Raw genomic sequence first — 18,896 nt, forward strand, 5'->3', positions numbered from 1 at the left:
ACAGAAATCGATAAGATACAATTTGACTTGTAGTGTCTTGTACGTGTGGAACAAGGACAGAACTGAACGCTACCTAAATATGGCAAAGCCCATCAAGATAAAAGGGGACATCGTATTTTAGTCAAATCAAGTGTCATAAAGCTTGTCAAGTAACAGAGCCTAACTACAAAATGTTACAAAATTACATATGAAATGGGAAGAAAGCAGGGTGGGGAAGGATGTACATTGCCTCATTTCTTGATGAACTGTAAGTTGTTCTCATTAGAGTAGCGCTCCATGAATCTCATGAACCTATCCCACTCGCGAGGACTCCGCATTACATATCTTGCTTCTATTCTTGCAGGTTTTCCATTCACAAACTTCGCATTGACATCAACTGACTGAAGAACTCCTTCCTCATCAATCATGTAAAAGCCTGTAATGTCACCAAGTTCCTTCGATGAGTCAAATACAGAGGGTTGTTCAAAACTGAATATCGCCATACCATTTGTACCATCTCTTGATTTGGTTAGCCTTACATCCGGTATTGTCTGCTCATCAGTTCCTTGGATGAACTGAATCGTTGGCTTGACCATCATTGTTATCGGTCTAGGTGTATGACAGTTTCCTATTAACGAGGCCCACCGTGGACGAGATAGTTCCAAGGATTTTCCATTGAACGAGGAACATACACTCCGACATACTACTGAAGTTAAAGATATCAAGCCTGCACATAAAGCTTGAAACATCAAGAACTTCAACTTACATGTACATATGCGATGGAAATATGACCTACTACAGATTCCTTTTCCCCAAACTTTTTTGATGTAATTTGTCAAGGATGATACAAAAAACATATGCAGTTTAGTTTCATAACCTCTCTGAAAACCATGTTGCTAATGTTAAAAGGTCATACACAAATGACCAACACAAGTATGACTGATACCCAAAAATAAAAAGTGAAAACCATCACAGATAAATATAGAAATCGACATATAAAAATAAAATATAAATGTGCAGGAAATGCATATATTGTTGCTTGAACATTTATCAGAAAGAAAAATATATTATTGCTTGGAGTTTTATGAGAGGCTAAATATAAATGCATGCACAATCTCAACAAATTTCTAAAGGGGGAGAAAAAAAACACAGAAAAGAGAAAGAGAGAGAGAGTAACTTAGAAGAAAAAAAAATCACCTTTTAATGTACAAGGCATAGGACTTGAACTGATAAAAAAAATACAAAAATGTTGACCATAACATATTGAGTAACAGTAATAATTAAGAATTCATTCCATATAGCTCCCTAACAAAGTCATTTCATGGTTGGATAAACTTCACTTCCAAAAATGAATGTAGTTCCACAAAAAGAAGCTTACAGAAAACTCACTAACCTTTCATATATTTGAGGTCCATTAATGTATGCACCATATTCCTCCCACATCTCAAAACGAGATAGGGAAGCTATCCAGTAAAAAAAAAAAAAAAGGGACAGGGAAATGTTATAAAATATAATTATTTCCAGAGAGAATTCATCATCAAGTTCCAGCAACAAACATCTTCAATTGCAAATATAATTAAAGAAGAGAAAAGAAAGTGTAGAAGCAGAAATTCATTTGAAGATATTCATGCTAAAGTTTTTTTAGATTGATTGACAGATCTTTGTGGTGCTTCCAGTTCAAAAATAAATAAGTAAATAAAGGGAAGGGGAAAAAAAAAAAAACTATATGTTCCCCCTCATCTTTTTAGTACCCCAAATTCATAATACAATTTGAGTCATTAATGGATGTAAAGGAAGAGGGCCAAAAAAAATTTTGTGGGAAAATCTCCACTTTTTTCCCCTGCTGCTATTGAGATGTAACTTAAAATAGATCAACTAGAGTGTTTATTTCATGATTAAACTGCTAGCATCAGGACTTCTAAAACTTGGACTAATTGCCAAAAGGACAAACCAACAGGAAAAGGAGCTAAGAACCATTGTCAGCAATTTCATTACCTTGTGTATAAATACTAAAAACAATTTCATTCCTGTAAAGCCACCAGATACCCTGATTTCAAGAATTTTCAAGTACAACGAACATCCTAGTTCTTCAACATGGAAATTAAAACCATTGGCAACCCGCTCCTGATCAAACATTCCTCTTAGTAATTTAATATATCCACCAATGCATATACGACAAAATCATAAGGAACTAATAAATAATTCTTGGTACCAACCATTCAAATCACATGTAGAACTCAATTGCCAGGAAATGATATAGTAAAGATACCAGACACACACACACAAACACACACAGAGGACCTCTACAAGGAAATGGTACTAGTAGTGGGACTTCTACTTATAAATAATTTCAGGTACAATTTGAATGCAATATTACATGGTAGTCACTGGTAAACGTCAGTGTGCTTTAGGTGGTACGCAAATGGTAATTCATCGAAAATTATTGGTTACATTAGATATAGAGGATTATACCAAATTTAAATGGAAAGGAATAGAACTATTATGTTGGAATCTCAACTTCAATGGTCTTGAACAGCTGCGCAACAGCAATTTATTTGAAAAATATTTTAAAATTAAAATTAAAACTCTAAAAGCCTTGGTTTCTAGTTTTGTATGCCGCAGAGGAATCAGGTACAAATTGGTGCAATTGGGACCACAGTATGAAGGTCAAGGATGGTACCGTTACAACCACCCCCTTTTTTTTTTTTTTTGTGGGGGGGAGGGGAGTTGGGTGGGAATTGAATTAGATTTCATATGATGATCGTAACCCAGAAAATCTCATAATTAATCAAGCAATACTCCTCTATCCTACCTTTCAACTGAAACAAAAAAAAGTTATCATCTAAACCAGTAAAACAACAAAACATATATCAAATATAGAAACATAAAGAATGTGAAAGCCCATTTCATAAACGCAATATTCCTGAAAGCCAAAAAATCTATTATGTAAGATAAACAACACTCCCTCACCCCCAAAAAAAAAGCCTTAAATTTTCAGTTTTTTTCACAGTATCATCAAAATAAAGGGGAGCGGGTAGAGGGAATAGAAAACCACTTTCCGTCAAGCATTGTACCATCTACCTAACATACTGATTCTTGGTGAAACTCAGTAAAGTACACAAAACCTGTCCATATAAAGCATCAGAATAACTTAAATGGGACTATTTCTTAACTTTTGCTGTTAGCCTAAAGTGAAATTATTAGCAAACATTAAAAACAAAGTCCTTCGCTAAAGATGAATTATATTTTGTCTGGAATGCAAAGAAGAGAAATGACCTGAAGGAAAGCGTCGTTGCTGTGAACAATGAGAAACTGAAGAGGATAATGCAAGGGACTGAAGCGTCGCCATTGGAGATACAGATGTGGAAGAACTGCAACGCATTTCCAGTTGGAGATTCGATTGGTGAAGTGTGTAACTTGGACAGCCATTCGTTGCTCATTTCTTCTAACTACTTTTTAAGGGGTTAGAGTGGAGAGGAGAGAGACAGAGAGCCCACAATCCAGAGCCCCTTCTTTGCCAAATATTTCACTATTAACCACATGGCATTACATTGGTTAGTCTATGTGATAAAAGGACCGGGTAAGCATGTCAATGGTAAAATTGCAGGTTAAAATGAGTAGAGGAAGTAGTTAAAATTACAAAAGATGTTATTTTGTATTTTATATTTATTTCCATCTGATGGTATTTTTATAATTTTATTAAAACTTGAATTAGAGTTTGAGAAACTTTCTTTACTTTGGACTTAAATTTGACCACTAAGATGTATATGTGGTCGTCATCTATCATATGGACTAACCCATGTATTAACAAGTGCCAAATAGTGAAACATTATACTTCATTAGGTATAATGACGCTTAGAAGGATCCTTTTTATTCCAGGCTCTACTTGTTTCTAGAAAAAAGAAAAACACCTATAAAAATATAGGGAAAAGAAAACTACCTAGTCACCTGGCTCTTGCCCAGACATAGGAACGTGCAAAGTACCACCCTCCTCCCCCCCCCCCCCCAATGAAATAAAAAATCACATCCATATTGGTGCCCTTGTAAGCACTCTCATTAGCCCCCACGTTGGTGTAGGTGCTACACTGACCAGACAATGATCTCTTGCCTAAAAATCAATTTATAATTATTAAATTAATTTTATTTTCATTTACTTTAATTTGTTGTCAATTATAATTTATCTTATATAAAATTTTTTGGACATAATTGATTGAGAAACACAATTTAACCTTAGATTGACTAATGGCCATTTGCCTAAAATACCATAATTTATTTTTGGAAAATGAAGTCTAGAATATTAAATTGGAGTTATTTACTAAAAAATTTGTATTGAGGGGCAAAACTTTTTAAAACATCCCACTTTAATAAGCTTATCAAAATGGTCGAATATATCTGTAACGTGGTGGTTCAATTTTGGAAATAGGTAGACCGTACGGCAAAATTTCAGCCTTAGAGAGTTTTTCAAGTGGTTAAATAGAGCTTTAAAAATTCAAAATTGTAGAAAAAGGGCCAGCAATGAATCAAAATACCACCAACATGCAAAGACATTTGTTAGATACATGACAATAGATAGGAGAATACTTAATTGAATGTCCTCGAAAAATAACAAGTGGCTAATCCAAATCATGTACTATCTATCCAAAAGATGCGCTATTTTGAAAAGTTCATCAAAATCTGCCATTAGAATGATCTTTTGCATTAAAATGAGAAAGGTTTTCTAGTTTGATCAACTAGGACACTTAAATAATCTATGAAAAAATGTTTCTTATGGGGGCACCACATCCAGACACAGACCGGAGCTAAATGACTGCCCCGCCCCCATGAAAGACAAAAAAAAATGACCGCCAATCTAATGCTTCCACACACACTCCTATTGACCCCTTGCTCACATGATAAGTTTTTGCCAAACTGAATTTGCCAAGTGGCACAATAAAGTATTTAAAAGTTCCATATTATAAAGAGAATGTATGGACTATGAACTACAAAGATAATGTATGAATACATAAGGGACAGGTGTATGATTGAATTCAAAACTGAAATTTGTGACATGGCTAATCTAAACAATTCCCTCTATATCCAGCTGTTAGAATTGCTGCAACATCCTTCCACATGGCACAACTAAGCAAGCAAACAAAGGAATTTATAAGGTCTGTGCAAATGAGCCAACCTTTACAGAAATTGCTTGAACCAGCAAGTCTGGGAAAAACTTGTAACATGCGCATCTATTTTGTGCCATGTGGAAAGGTAGTCTGATAATTCCACCCATTTTGATGTTACCAGATCTTTCTCCCTCATACAAGTAACAACTTTGATGTCTTTTTTCTTGGAAATCCTATTTTTTTCTGGACTCCTAAATATTTTTCCCAAAAAAGTAGGGGGGGAAAAAATAGACAAATCAAAATGTGGTTCCTTTTTTCTTTTTCTGCAAGGCTACAATATATGGTTCTAAGACCCCAAAATGAAGGCATGTATTTCGGCCCAACTAGAGACCGTATAAAGAATGCCAGACAGCCCCTTCCAATTACAAGAGCTGCCATCGAATTCCTTCTGTTTCTTCACCAAACCAGAAAACAATGGAATAAATGAAACACCAAACTCACTCCCAACTCTCCTCAGACTTGAGCTTGATCCTACAACGATGCCTACATCCGCTTCCAGCAGGCACAGTAAGTCACCCACCGAGTCTCCAATGTATATAGACAACAAGTTCTTGCCATCATTACCACGATTGTTTAGAATCTCCTTAAAAGCTTTAACCTTGTCCAAGGGCGACTGTACCGTCATAATAATCTCACCCGTAGAGATGGATTCTTCATAAGAAAACTGATTTGCATGTACATTCAAAACATTTAGCCCCCCTGCTCAATAGAAACAGGTGTAGAACTTTAAATGTCTTCTCCAGCAATAATTATAGCACATAAGAAAGAAAAGAAAAAAAAGCAGTTTCAGAGACTTATCATGGGGTATTGAACAAGAGGAATCCCGGCCAGTCATGTACAACATTCAATTTAAGGAAACCAAGCACAAAAACAAGATTTGACGATTTCCAATATCATATTATTTCTCCAAAATTTATTGTGAAAGAACATGCAATTTGGACCACTTATTGCATTCACCACAAGATAATAAATGTCAAACAAAATACTGTGCAAACATAGCCTCGCCTCTTGTCTTCCATTTTTCCCCCCAAATTGACCTTATGATTTTTTGACATAATATTTGCTTGCAGAAATAACATAAAGTATAATGCTTGTATAATTAATGCTAGTCAAAACTAGCCAATGTCAATTAACTATTAAGATCCAAATTACTGAATTCAGACACATAAACATGATCATGAGTTCGGGGCGGGGGGGGGGGGGAGAGGAGGGAGGGGATCCTGGCAGCATTAAAAAACCAGATTTATAGTGACAAAACTTGAGGCAGCCACAGTATTATCATCAGCTATCTGACAGTCAACCAAAAATAGTCGACAGAAATTCAGAACTTAGTCAGTTACGATTTTCACCAAATTGATATGACAGATAAAACACAATCATTCGACTTCTAGAGACAATACACACACATTCATAAGATGCTTGCTAGCTTGCTTTGGAAATGCACACTTGTGCAGTTAATGCATATTAGAAGCAAAGATTTTTAGCCAGAGAGAAAGAGAGAGTAATTTCACGGTACACAAGTCTAAGAACGAGGGCGGGCCTTGGTGCAACGGTAAAGGTTGCTCCATTGTGACCAAGTGGTCACGGGTTCGAGTCTGGAGTCAGCTTCTCTGCGAAAGCAGGGGCAAGGCTGCGTACATTGTGACACTCCCCAGACACTGCAGTAGCGGGAGCCTCATGCACTGGGTACGCCCTTTTACAAGTCTAAGAAGATGCAGCAATCAGGAATCAAGAAAACAAGAAACAAGTCTCACATAAATTCAATACCCAAAGAGGAAACAGTATCTTCTGGGGACAGATTGAAGTTTGAAGCTGTTGAAGCAACTGAAGTTCACAGAGTAATCTGTAAATTTGGTTGTAGAATCTACAAACATCCCCTAGTAAATCCATCATATCTCCAGTCACATCCATTTAATTCAGCTAAACTTTGACTTGTAAGAAGGCTAAGCTGTTGTGAGGTGGACTGATCAGGATTCAATGGAGGAATTCCAGTCAACATACCAGTTAACAAGCAAATTGCAAAGGGCCGATCAATTGATCTCCAATTTGATCAACCATGTTGCTCCATCATATAAGCAATTTACAAATGTTAAATTAATTATTAATATAGAAAATAAAAACAGAAAAAAAAAAAACACAACAGAGATGACACCCAAAACAGAAGATACATCAAATGCAGTAGAACTCATTCTCTCATCTGGCAATGGAATAGAATTCCTGGAGCTCCACGTCAACAGTGCCTTGCCTAGCCAACAGATCTGCCACATCATTAGCTGAACTAGCATGTGCAAACCTCAAGGGAACCTGATGATAGGGCTCATCAATGCAATGGTAGTTGCCAGATTTCCTTCCACCAATAAGTAGTTATGTTGAATGTCTGGTTAAATCATCCATGATAGGCGCAAACAAATAAGGGCTTAAAGTTGATCCTTGATGTAAATCTTATAGTAATTGGGAATTCACTACCTTGACCCCCCACAGTTCATACACTAGTCACCACACCATCATACATATCTGTAATTATGTCCGCATATTTAGTTGAAACACTTCTCTTCTCTAGTACTTGCCAGATTAACTCTCTAGGGACTCTGCATAAGCTTTTTCAAGGTCAATAAATACCATATGGAGACCCTTCTTACAATCTCTAAATCTTTCCATGAGTCTCCTAAGTAATAGGTCAATTCTATAAGCCCAAATATTAGGGATTTAAGTCCTATACATTTAGTAGTTAGTTTTTTTTTTTTTCAAATGTTCGAGAATAACTTCAATTTTGAATAGAGACTAAAATTGTAAGGGATCCCTCCTACCATACTCAGGGCGCGCTTTCCTGCTTTTGGGAGGCCTAGTTCATATCCTTCTTCGTCATTCAATCAATGTCAGATCTGTGTTTAGTCTCCAATCCTGTTCATACTAGTTAACTGTTTCTATTTTGCTTTGCGGTTATCTTACTTTTCTCAGTCTTCTCTCAATTTTCAGATCAGGACATAGTGCTGATGTTCCCTTCTCCTTTCTTCCATCGATCACAAGTTTTGATGGCAGTTCACTGCCTTCTCTTATATACTGTTACAGCACTACTTCCCCACTACTATTTATTTTTTGTTAGCTTCTAAATTCTGGTTTACTTGCTAATTCTGTTCAACCTTACCTCTATTACAGTTATACGTTTCTATTTCAATTCCCATTTACCATCTTCTATTAGTTACTAAATCTGGACTTGCTATTTTCTATCCAGCTAGTTTCTAATTCTTTTCAATGTTCCTATTTTGAGTCTTACTTGCAAATTCCTTGGATTCTACTTTCTATTTCTGTTAGATACCAAATCTGGTTTCTATTTTAGCTACCTGCTATTTTGTGACTTAATAATATTTCAAATCTGGTCATTGGATTAACTCCAAACCTTGGAATACCAATCTAAACTCCCTCTAGGACATTGGAATTTGGATCAGATCTGAGTCAACTTAGTCATATTGCTGGATTTATTCCCAGTTGATTATTAGCTAGATCTGCGGTTCTCGATCATGTGTTGGTTTCTAATCCCTAGCTGTTAGGTGATTGGTTACCCATCAATCACCATAACGCTACATCTGTGCATCAAAGGAAAGGTAAAATAAGGAATAATATATACAAAACTGTCCAAGTGTGCTATTTTAAAGTTCATTATATCACAATTACTAGCACCCACCTGAGACGTGTTGAGAACATATAAAGTAGTAATTTAACTGACCGCATTTCAACGAAGACGTCTAACAATGATAAACGATGTGTTGGGTCTAAATATAACAGGGAACTAATGAGGAAGCCTCAAAGAGCGCTCTGACATGATCCTTGGTTTCAAATGCACATCGCAGACACATTCTAAGATATGAGATTAGCAAACCTCTTCTGAGCCTCTTCCGATGAATTCAGTCATGGGCAGGGGCAGGCTTCTGGGCAAGGTCAGCGGCAGGGGGGAAGTTGAGATTGACAGGAGGGAAGTTGGAGGAGTGGTCTCGAACTTGAAGGGCGGACACTGCTTCCACTGTCTTAAGCAATGAAAATGCCAAAAAGTATTTAGGATTTAAAATCCAAATATTAGAAGACCCTTCCAAGTTGATAATTTGATACTCATCATGCTTTTTTCTCTTTCTTTTTTTTTTTTTTTTGGGGGGAGGTTGTCATGCATAATTGGAGGATCACTGCACCAAATCACTTCTGTACTTGAAAGAAAAACAAAATGCAGTATCATCAACACTCCACATGTGAAACTCATTTTGTTCACTCCAAACATCTTATGCCCTAGATCTGATGATTTCAAAAAATATAAAAAAGATAGCAGGATCATCAGTATCCGGTAGTCCCTATCTGAACCCCAGTAAACTTCTCATCATCAAAAGATGACAGCAAATGCATCTATTAAGAAAGAAGCCTCCATGTAAGAATACAAGCAATGGTCCCTGTAAGAATACAAGCAATAGCATAGGTGGAGTGTAAAGCAGTGGTGATTATTCTAAAATGCATGCACGGTCATCTACAACCTTAGCGAGAATCTATCGATTGTATATATTACAGCATTTGCTTATATTCAGTAATACCGTGTTCTTTTTGGGGCATGACACCCCCAGTTTACATTCAAAAGAAACTTTTTTATTTCCCCCGATGATTTTTCTCCAGCAGAGAATATAGCTCTTCCCAGTAACCAACTGGACCTCCCTTAACCCAAATTCAATCATCAAATCGACAGCAACTCTTCATCGAAACCATCATGGAAAGAGTGGAGAAATGAATCTGCAGATCCATCTAAAACTCCCAAAAAACTATCGACTGGAACATAGCAATAATCAATCAGACAGTTGCAACAGTGGACATCTATCATTACCCAAATGAACCCACTGACCACAGTTCCCATAGTTTACTGATCAATCAACTTGATACCTTTCCCAGGAACATGTACTTCGCTGGAAATAAAGAGAGTAGAACACAAGACAAAACAAAACCAGGCCAATATAGGAACTTTCAAAATGTGACTTGATCAAACTATGAGATATTAGCTCAAATTAGCATAAATAACAGCAATTAACTTTGAAAAAATAATGCATCTTGGTCCACTTAACGATTTAGTCGTACTTTTTATCAATTCAAAACCTTAAAAAAATGGCTGGTCTAATTAAATAGTGTTACAAGAAATTTATGGAATCCAAATTTTTGCAAGATGTATGAAGAAGAAACTAACATTATATTAAAATGCAACACCTTGAACTCCGGTAGTTGATCCAAAATCATAGTTGTCACAGCATCTAGGCGACCCAACGCGTTGGAGGGGGCCTGGAGCAACGTGATGGCTTGACAACTAAGTCCAAAACATAGGCTAAGAATGGTAGAAGTGTGGGACAGCGGAAATGAATCAAGTAGCCAGTTTAAGCCTTTAATAAGTTTTGTTGAGTTGACCTTGAAATCAACTACCAGCATAAAAGAAACAGAGAAGTCCAACAATACAGAACTATGAAAGACCAGAATTTGAGGAAACTGCACTGGTAACCAGGAGTGGTAGTAAAGGCGTGAAAAACATTAGCGGAAAAAAAATTAGGATCCCAACCAAGTAGTAAAGAAAATACCTGATGAAAACGCTGATCTAATGAGATCATCACACCAACAATAAGAAAGTATATGGATATCAGCTTTCAGCTCTTCATTCTGTACAATTGTCTGGAAGAAACCAGTACAGCCATCTTGGAGTATGAGACGCTCACCAGCCTTTTTTATGTCCTCTAGATTTAAACCCTTCAGTACCCCTGACTCAATCACTCTTGCATTTGCCCGTTTCTCAAAGTCTGAGAGAGTCTCAAGTGCTTTGGATAGCTCTTCATAGTTGAAGTCTTGCACTGAAAAAAAAAAAAAAAAAAGAAGATGGTGGAAACATTAATAAAGGTATCCATGAATAGTAAATCATCACAGTTGAGACCATTTCAGAAATACAATGCTTTGAATGAAAAATGAAAATACAGAAACCAAGAAAAGCACCAACTTTGCATACCTTTCTCTGGGGGCATAGCGCTCTCTATGCATTGTTCATACTCTTCTGTATACTGTCCTGAAAGAACACCCCATGTGTTCCTCAGATCAGCAGATGACATCCGGGGAAGAGGATTTTCCATTCCACTCTGATCAGCTTTTGGTACAGTTAATATTGCAATCTCCGCTAAAATGGCCGAGGAATCAACTATAGTGCACGTCAAATCAAAATCAGAAAATAGAACAAGATGATACTCCGCAGGGTCAAGCATTCTAGTGAAAGGAACTATAGTTCGTTGAACAATTGGTTGGGCAGTAAAAAATTCTATCTCAAGTTTCATAGCCTGATGATAAAGCTTTTCCATGACTTCAAGTTCCTCGCCTGTCAAAGAGACACTTAGCTTATCAAGCAACTCCTCAGTCTGCTGAGCTGATGTCTGTGCACATTCAGGAGGGAGGAAAAATTTGGATGAGCAGCTTGAGTAGAAAGTGCAGTATTACGCAATTAAAGTTAATGGCACTAACCGATCAAAAAATAATTAATGGCAGTATCAGAGACACAGAGAGTCTATTGGTTTAAAGACCCACCGAAAGAAAAAAGGGAGGGTGGGTGGAATAAAAATTATAATGTATTACTAACGAAACAAACCTCAAAACTTTCAGAGGCATAGTTGTCAATCCATTTCTTGTAGAGGTGACTGCCTTCCTCGGGATCCAGAAGTGCCCGTAGCTCTTTGCCTAGGAAGGCATAAAGTCTCATGCAAGGTGTCATAGCACTCAGCGTATAAGCAGCAACTTTCGTCTTCTCAAAGGGAGTAGCAATTTTACCATGACCTTTTCCTCCTTCAACTTTTCCTGATGCCGTTGCCAACAAGAAATCTGTGTATTTTAGTGTTGCCAAGGTGGCACTTATCTCATTTGCAGGATCAAAGCCCCATTCCTGCATAGTAGTTCCCTTAGAATTTGCATAGAAGACCTAAATGGATCAAAAAAATGACGGCCGGGGGAGATAAATACGCATGCAATTGAATTTTTTCCCCTTTTTTATTTTATTTGATAAGTAAACCTAGTAGATATTAACTCAAAATAATGCACATAAGAGATTTAAGTTCAATTGTAAATTCTTCTTATAGATAATGAACAAAAAAAATACTGAAAACAGAGAACCACAGAAAAGAGGGAAAATGCAGCCAAGATTTAAGCAACGCTCAATCATGATATAAGTTTGACATCGAGATGCTTCCTTTGGCAAGGAAGTGCATCATCTCACCAGCCAACTTTACAATAAGGAGAAAGAGATGTTAAGACATGAGGCCGGTCCCAGATCTGAGGACAGTATGTCTTCACTTTGTCCTAAGTCCAATAAAATAGCCCCTTATAATCAAGTATGTGGACATTCTACTAATGGACAGCAAGGTTTCGGTACTTAAAACTCATAGTCATCTCTTTAGACTAGAACACTCAAATTGTACTCCACACTATCACTAAAACACCACATATGCAATCAAGCATCCAATCATTTTTATTTTCTTAAAGATTCAAACGTACTGATCTATGTTCTATGCCAGCATCACTGACTGGTGGGACATGCATAGTTGCACTGTATTCCATGTACAGGCATTATGATGCAATTGATTGTTGGGGTCCAAGATAACTCTCCACTGTAAGCATTAGTCATTTTAAGTATGAGAAGTAGTATTAAGTAGCAATTTAATGGGCGGACCTCGGTGCAACGGTAAGGTTGCTCCATTGCGACCTAGTGGTTATTCAAAATCTACAATAGCATGCCTTCTAAAATCTCCAGAAATCCCCCAGGTTCTCTCAATAAATTCAAAAGAAATGGGATGTTCTTCAAATACAGCACCAAATAAGACAGGTGGAAGTAAAAACCTCTAGAATGAAAAGTAACTCTGGACCTCTGATGTAATAGGGATGCACATAGCCCAATTATGATCTGAGAATTTTTTTTCTCCTTTCAACAAAGCTCTATCACCTGTATGAAGTGCCAACAAACCAAGACTCCACCACATTAGAGGAAGTGTTCACATAGTTTTTGCTTCAATATAACAAAGCTAAGTTAACCTTCCCAATTCATCAACCCATGGATCTTAACTTTATACCAAAAGATTGAATCTGCTAACCTGTACCATATAGCAATTCTGCTGATACAGATAATTACATTCGATTGGAAAATATATAAAAGAGATTCCAATCTGTCCAATAACTTACATAACTTTCTCTCACCCACAATAAATTTTTTTCTTAAACATTCAAACGTAACGATCTCTTAGTGTATTACATATAAGATGTTCCACGCCAGCATCACTGAATGGTGATGGGACATGTATAGTTGCACTGTATTCCATGTACATGCATTATGATGCAATTGATTGTTGTGATCCAAGATAACTCTCTACTGTAAGCATTAGCCTTTTTAAGTATGAGAAGTAGATTATTAGGTAGCAATTTAATGGGCAGACCTCGGTGCAACAGTAAGGTTGCTCCATTGTGACATAGTGGTCACGGGTTCAAGTCGGGAAACAGCCTCTCTGCGGAGCGGGGGTAAGACTGCGTACCTTGTGACCCTCCCCAGACCCTGCAGTGGCGGGAGCCTCGTGCACTGGGTGTGTGCCTTTTTTTTTTAATGGGCTAAATTACTCTTAAATATCTCATTATCAGTAGCAGGAAATTGATTTTAGGGATTTCCTAAGTAAAGTAGATAATAATTCTTCAGTTCCACCAAAAAAATCTGAGACTCTTTCTACTGAAGCAACCTATTATGTGAAAGGACCGTTGTATTTTTTCAAATTATACAGAAAAATTAGTAATTTCTTTGATCACAATCTCTCATACATCACTTAATCATTTTAAGATCTTAAAGCTTAATGCATATACCCCAGAACTTTTTCAGTGATACTGTTTTTTCGTTAGGGTTACTTCTATATTGGCATAAGAAATACAGCTTCTATAACATGCAACATCCACACACGCACACATGCTTGTGCACACGAACACACATGCTCGCACACGCAAGGAAATAACATTACTTCATGATGTGATCATAGTTTTTTGATGTATTCAACTAGGTAATGAATATGTCTCTGTAAGTTTTGTTGGACAGTGAAATCAAAGTGATATATGTTTGAATTGGACCTCTATATCACAGGAATTCAAAGATGTAACTTATGTCAACACACATTTGGAGAGCTATTTTTTCCTTAATAGTTTATTTTGATATATATCTACTTGGCAAATCAAGTTTATTTAATTAAAGAAAATCAAACCAAAAAAAGAACACAATTCACTCTCATAATAAATGACTTCTTGGCTCTTCAATGCAGACTTTGGAATATATGATTTTTAACAGTAAAAGATTCAAATGGAACAATCCAGGCATGGGACTCCAACCTAGTTAAGTAATTCCAGCATGGTCGTAGAATTGGAATGTTTGTCCAAGTAATTTACTCACTCCATGTCCTCCTTGAATTTCAAGAAACCATCACTTTTCAACACCATGTTCTGAATTTCATGGTATAGAACCACTCCAATGTTCCAATATTTGGCCCCGGTAGAGTCACAATCTATTAGCTATTTGACATAACATTTAGGCACACTTGGGTGAAAGGATAGAGATGCACATTATATCTCCAGATTTGTTAGTGCTGACTTTCACGAGTACAGACATCAAGTCATAGACGAAACGTCGATTTTGACCCCTGATGAGTGAAGCAGCCTGCAGTAGAAATGAAAGAACTGGACTTTGACAACAGCCACAAATTTCCCAATGTTTCATTCTATCTACAGACCAGGTACAACAGATAGAATGTCATCTGACATGGAAAAAAATGAACACTCCTGCTTATGAGACTATTTGGAATAACAGCACAACCAAGACAAAGATCCTCACAAATCAAACTGAATGGTGCTCAGTCACTGGATGTCAAATCCTGGACTTGAATAAGCTCCAGAACTCAATTAAATACCAAGAAGTGGTTATTCAAAAGCCACAATAGCATCCCTTCTAAAATTTCCAGAAATCCCCTGGGCCCTCTAAATAAATTCAAAAGAAATGGGATGTTCTTCAAATACATAACACCAAATAAGACAGATGGAAGTAAAAACCTCTAGAATGAAAAGTAACTCTGGACCTCTGATGTAATATGGATGGCCCAATTATGATCTCTGGGAATTTCATTTTTCCTTTCAACAAAGCTCTATCACCTGTATGAAGTGCCTACAAACCAAGACTCCACCACTTTAAAGGAAGTGTTCACATAGGTTCTTGCTTTAATATAACAACACTAAGTTAACCTTCCCAATTCATCAACCCATGGATCTTAACCTTATACCAAAAGGTTGAATCTGCTAACCTGCATTATATAGCAATTCTACTAAAGGGTGTACCCAGTGCATGAGGCTCCTGCCACTGTGGGGTCCGGGGAGGGTCATAATGTATGCAACCTTACCACTGCTTTTGCAGAGAGGCTGTTTCCAGACTCGAACCTATGACCACTTGTTCACAATGGAGCAACCGGCTGACACAGATAATTACTTTCCATTGGAAAAAATATAAAAGAGACTCCAATCAGTCCAATAACTTACATAACTTTCTCTTACCTACAATTCCTATTGGTTACCCAGGCCAAATGTTCTTAACCAGAATCCACCTGATCCATACGTGTGTCACAAACTTGTAACTCATTTACCAATTTTCATTTAACAACCCTCTAATATACCTAATAAGTTACATATGATTTGTGCAGCTTTAGTCCAGAAATTAAGAAACTAAAAAGATACAAAGCCCTCTTCTTTTGGAGTTAATGTTAGAAATGGCCAATACTGTGCATTCTCAGTTCTTGGTGACATATTTTAGTAGTCTTCAATAACGATAACCTTAAAATGAATTTGAATTGTGACTCAAAATTTTGATATTTTATTAAACGCTAAAATTCTTCAAAAAGGCATGCATTGTTTATTGAATTCGCTGAAGAAGTGAAAAATATCATGTCATTACTAACATTCAGTCTTGCTGGACTTTAACCATGAGATTTTGCAAGAAATGTGAAAACAGAAACGAAGATTTTGAAATGAAATCAAAAGGCAACTTAAAAACCTACCTCAGTTCTTGGTGATATATTTTAGTACTTGTTCAAGTCCTCTATGGTGCATATCCTTAGGGGAATTAAATTTGCGACTTCTGAATGAGATTTTTTATTAAATGCCTCCATGCTTCAGAAAGGAAATGTTAATTGAATGCGGTCAAGAAGTTTCAAACACCCTCATATTTGGACTGGTTGGATTTCAACCGATAGGCCTCAAAAGAAATTTGCAAAAATTTAGGAAGAAACAGAAACTGTAATTATCTCTTAAGCTTACTTGGACAAAAGACTTGTGCATCTTAAGCTCCTCCATGACATGCTTCCTCAATTCAGAAATAGCAGACTTGTCATCATCATCATCGGCACAATCTTCTGCCAACTCATACCTAGAGTGAACACACACACACACACACACACACACACCAACGATCGATCAAAATCCTCCCGTAAACCCTAAATCAACAATAAAAAATCCATAGAAGAATCAACTAGAAACTCACGCCTGAACAAAAGCACGAAGGAAATGCACGTCTTGAGCAATATAATGGCGGAAAGTCTCCAATTCCAATTTACCAGAAGCCAAACAGACGACAAAAGGACTGTACATCGCAAAAACCGATTCATCCCTGAACTTGATCCAGAACCGTCTCGCTATCCCTTCTTCGTCCGGCACTGCTTTCACTGCCATCGCAGCTGCCGTGTTCTTCGTCGTTATAGTCGTAGACGTTGATGTCCTCCGATTCCAATCAAGATAGTTGTGTTTCGCCAGGAATCTCACGGTAGAAGAACTAGATCGGAGCAGTCGTTTCAGAGGATCTACGGCGATGAATCTTGTTTCAGAAGCAGAGATGATTCTGAAACTAGCGTTCTTGATCGGATAGAACAAGAAACTCATCAACAATCAAGACAGAGAGAGAGAGATCGAAAGAGAAACAGATTTCGCAATTGAAGAAACCTGGAGAACTGAATTATAGAAAGAGAGACTGAGACCGGCGGTGGTCTTAAATAGAGGCCGGCCTCGTGAGCGAGTGGGGACTGGGGGTGGGCGGTCCATATATCGGACAGCGTCGGCTGTTATAGATGTCACCTGTGAGAAAACGGAGCACTTTTCCTCTCTCTCTCTCTCTCTCTCTCTGCTGCTGCTCCAACGAGGTGGGCGCTAGTGCTCCCGTAGTTCTGGTTGTAAGCTTAATAATGTACGTAACGATGAATATTCCAATCCAACGAGTGTTATAGATTTTGAACAAGACAATCAATGTAAATGGCTCCACAATTATACTGATCGAACGGCTAGTGAAGGCAAGTGAAACACTTGCGTTGGAGGGAAGGAGAGTTTACTCTGACGTAGGAGTATGAGTCATGTGGGCCATGGATCTTTTTAGAGAGGTCGTGAATCTAAAGTCAAGAACAATGGGCTCCACAGTGACTGTTCGTTGGATTGGTATCTTTCGGTCTATATGTATGATTCCATGAACCTGACTACGGATCAAAAGTAGTCTTGTGATGGAGGTAAGGGAGCATGCCATGAAATGATGCAATATAAATTGGATCTACTGGATTGTCAATGGCAAAAAAGGGAGTGGAAAATGGAAATATCGACAAAAGAAAGACAAAACGATGTTGGGTATTGACTAGGATGATTCCTTCAATGAGACCTTATTGACACGTCTTATTAGATGGCTTGTCTGTTCACCACTATCTCATCAACCCTAGCTGATTACTCTATGGGTCGGTGTTCTCTGTTGGGAGCATGGCTCCTGTGTGTATGTGGGGTCAATGAGAATGCGCACATTGGCATCATGGTGACAAGATTTTCACTTTTTATGGGGGTGAAGCGATCATTTCATCCTCTCTGTGTTTGAAAGTAAGTGGACGGTACACTCTTCCACTGAGGAATTTCTTCCTTACTCTACGTAACCAAAGTGGAGGGTTTCATCATGGCAGTGTAGGAGCATCTCCCATGTCACACCAATGGTAGTGTGTTAAACGTTATTATCCGTAAAGGTCTACAATGGTAAGGGAAAAAGTAAATACATAAACCCCAAGGGGTAGTGCAATTGGCAAGGGACGAGACCTAAGAAAGCTGAAGGTCCTGAGTTAGACTCTGCCTCCCCCCTTGGGGCCACCCGCCTGAGAGGAAACTCCCTGGTGAACATGGCGGCCCCAGTGTCTCCCATTTTGTTTCTTGCGTATACAAATGGTTGGTAAACATGGCAATGGCATGCAACATGATGGACAAAGCCAAAGGGGATGAACACAAGTAGGTGAATTGAATATTCCCCCCAAGCACCCACAAGTAGAGCAGAACTTGCACTGCAATACCTCGAAAAAGTTTTAAATCACTTTCCATATCTGTTTCTGGTTCCTTTAATCACCCTCAACCATCCTTATCTGTCTATTTCACTGATCAATCCTAGAGGCATCACTACCAACTCTCCTTCCTTCTTTTTTTTTTTGGGTGAAAAACATGTATGATCCATTACTATTACAACATAACTTGCTACATCAACAAAGTTTCAAAATCTCATAAGTATTTCATTCAATTCAATCAAGTTTCAGCCTATTAACAAGTAGGGAAAGAGCAATAGATATGAGTTTAAAGTAAGAGAAAACTACAAATTGTTGCTAGATTTCATATTTCCATTAGCACTCTTGTTATTTTATGAAGGGT

The 18,896-nt window shown here is 37.6% G+C and overlaps 2 protein-coding genes across 3 annotated transcripts; both read right to left on the bottom strand.

The window, feature by feature from the left end:
- Positions 1-69: 69 nt before the first annotated feature.
- Positions 70-3,388, bottom strand: LOC122667873 (photosystem II reaction center PSB28 protein, chloroplastic-like). The gene is made up of 2 exons (XM_043864326.1): positions 3,256-3,388; positions 70-706 (listed from the first exon to the last, which is right to left on the bottom strand). The coding sequence occupies exons 1-2, from the start codon at positions 3,359-3,361 to the stop codon at positions 231-233; spliced, it is 582 nt and encodes a 193-aa protein (XP_043720261.1). The 5' UTR covers positions 3,362-3,388; the 3' UTR covers positions 70-230.
- A 1,997-nt stretch (positions 3,389-5,385) lies between these two features.
- Positions 5,386-17,141, bottom strand: LOC122667872 (bifunctional TH2 protein, mitochondrial-like). Of its 2 annotated transcripts, XM_043864325.1 has the most exons (7): positions 16,726-17,141; positions 16,503-16,611; positions 11,776-12,066; positions 11,149-11,563; positions 10,730-10,996; positions 9,275-9,329; positions 9,166-9,241 (listed from the first exon to the last, which is right to left on the bottom strand). In XM_043864325.1, the coding sequence occupies exons 1-7, from the start codon at positions 17,118-17,120 to the stop codon at positions 9,196-9,198; spliced, it is 1,578 nt and encodes a 525-aa protein (XP_043720260.1). In that variant the 5' UTR covers positions 17,121-17,141; the 3' UTR covers positions 9,166-9,195. The 2 variants fall into 2 exon arrangements, with proteins under 2 accessions (XP_043720259.1, XP_043720260.1); XM_043864324.1 differs by lacking the exons at positions 9,166-9,241; positions 9,275-9,329 and adding an exon at positions 5,386-5,837 and having other exon boundaries at positions 16,726-17,140.
- Between the last annotated feature and the right edge of the window lie 1,755 nt (positions 17,142-18,896).

This window comes from Telopea speciosissima, chromosome 7 (assembly GCF_018873765.1).
Source record: "Telopea speciosissima isolate NSW1024214 ecotype Mountain lineage chromosome 7, Tspe_v1, whole genome shotgun sequence".
NCBI classification, from domain to species: Eukaryota; Viridiplantae; Streptophyta; class Magnoliopsida; order Proteales; family Proteaceae; genus Telopea; species Telopea speciosissima.

Coding starts and splice junctions, on each gene's coding strand:
- LOC122667873 (XM_043864326.1), bottom strand. CDS start 3,361: ATGCGTTGCAGTTCTTCCACATCTGTATCTCCAATGGCGACGCTTCAG. Junction 707..3,255: donor GCAACGACGCTTTCCTTCAG/GTCATTTCTCTT, acceptor CTTTATGTGCAG/GCTTGATATCTTTAACTTCA.
- LOC122667872 (XM_043864324.1), bottom strand. CDS start 17,120: ATGAGTTTCTTGTTCTATCCGATCAAGAACGCTAGTTTCAGAATCATC. Junction 12,067..16,502: donor TGCACAAGTCTTTTGTCCAA/GTAAGCTTAAGA, acceptor ACTACTATGCAG/GAATGGGGCTTTGATCCTGC. Junction 11,564..11,775: donor ATGCCTCTGAAAGTTTTGAG/GTTTGTTTCGTT, acceptor GAATGTGCACAG/ACATCAGCTCAGCAGACTGA.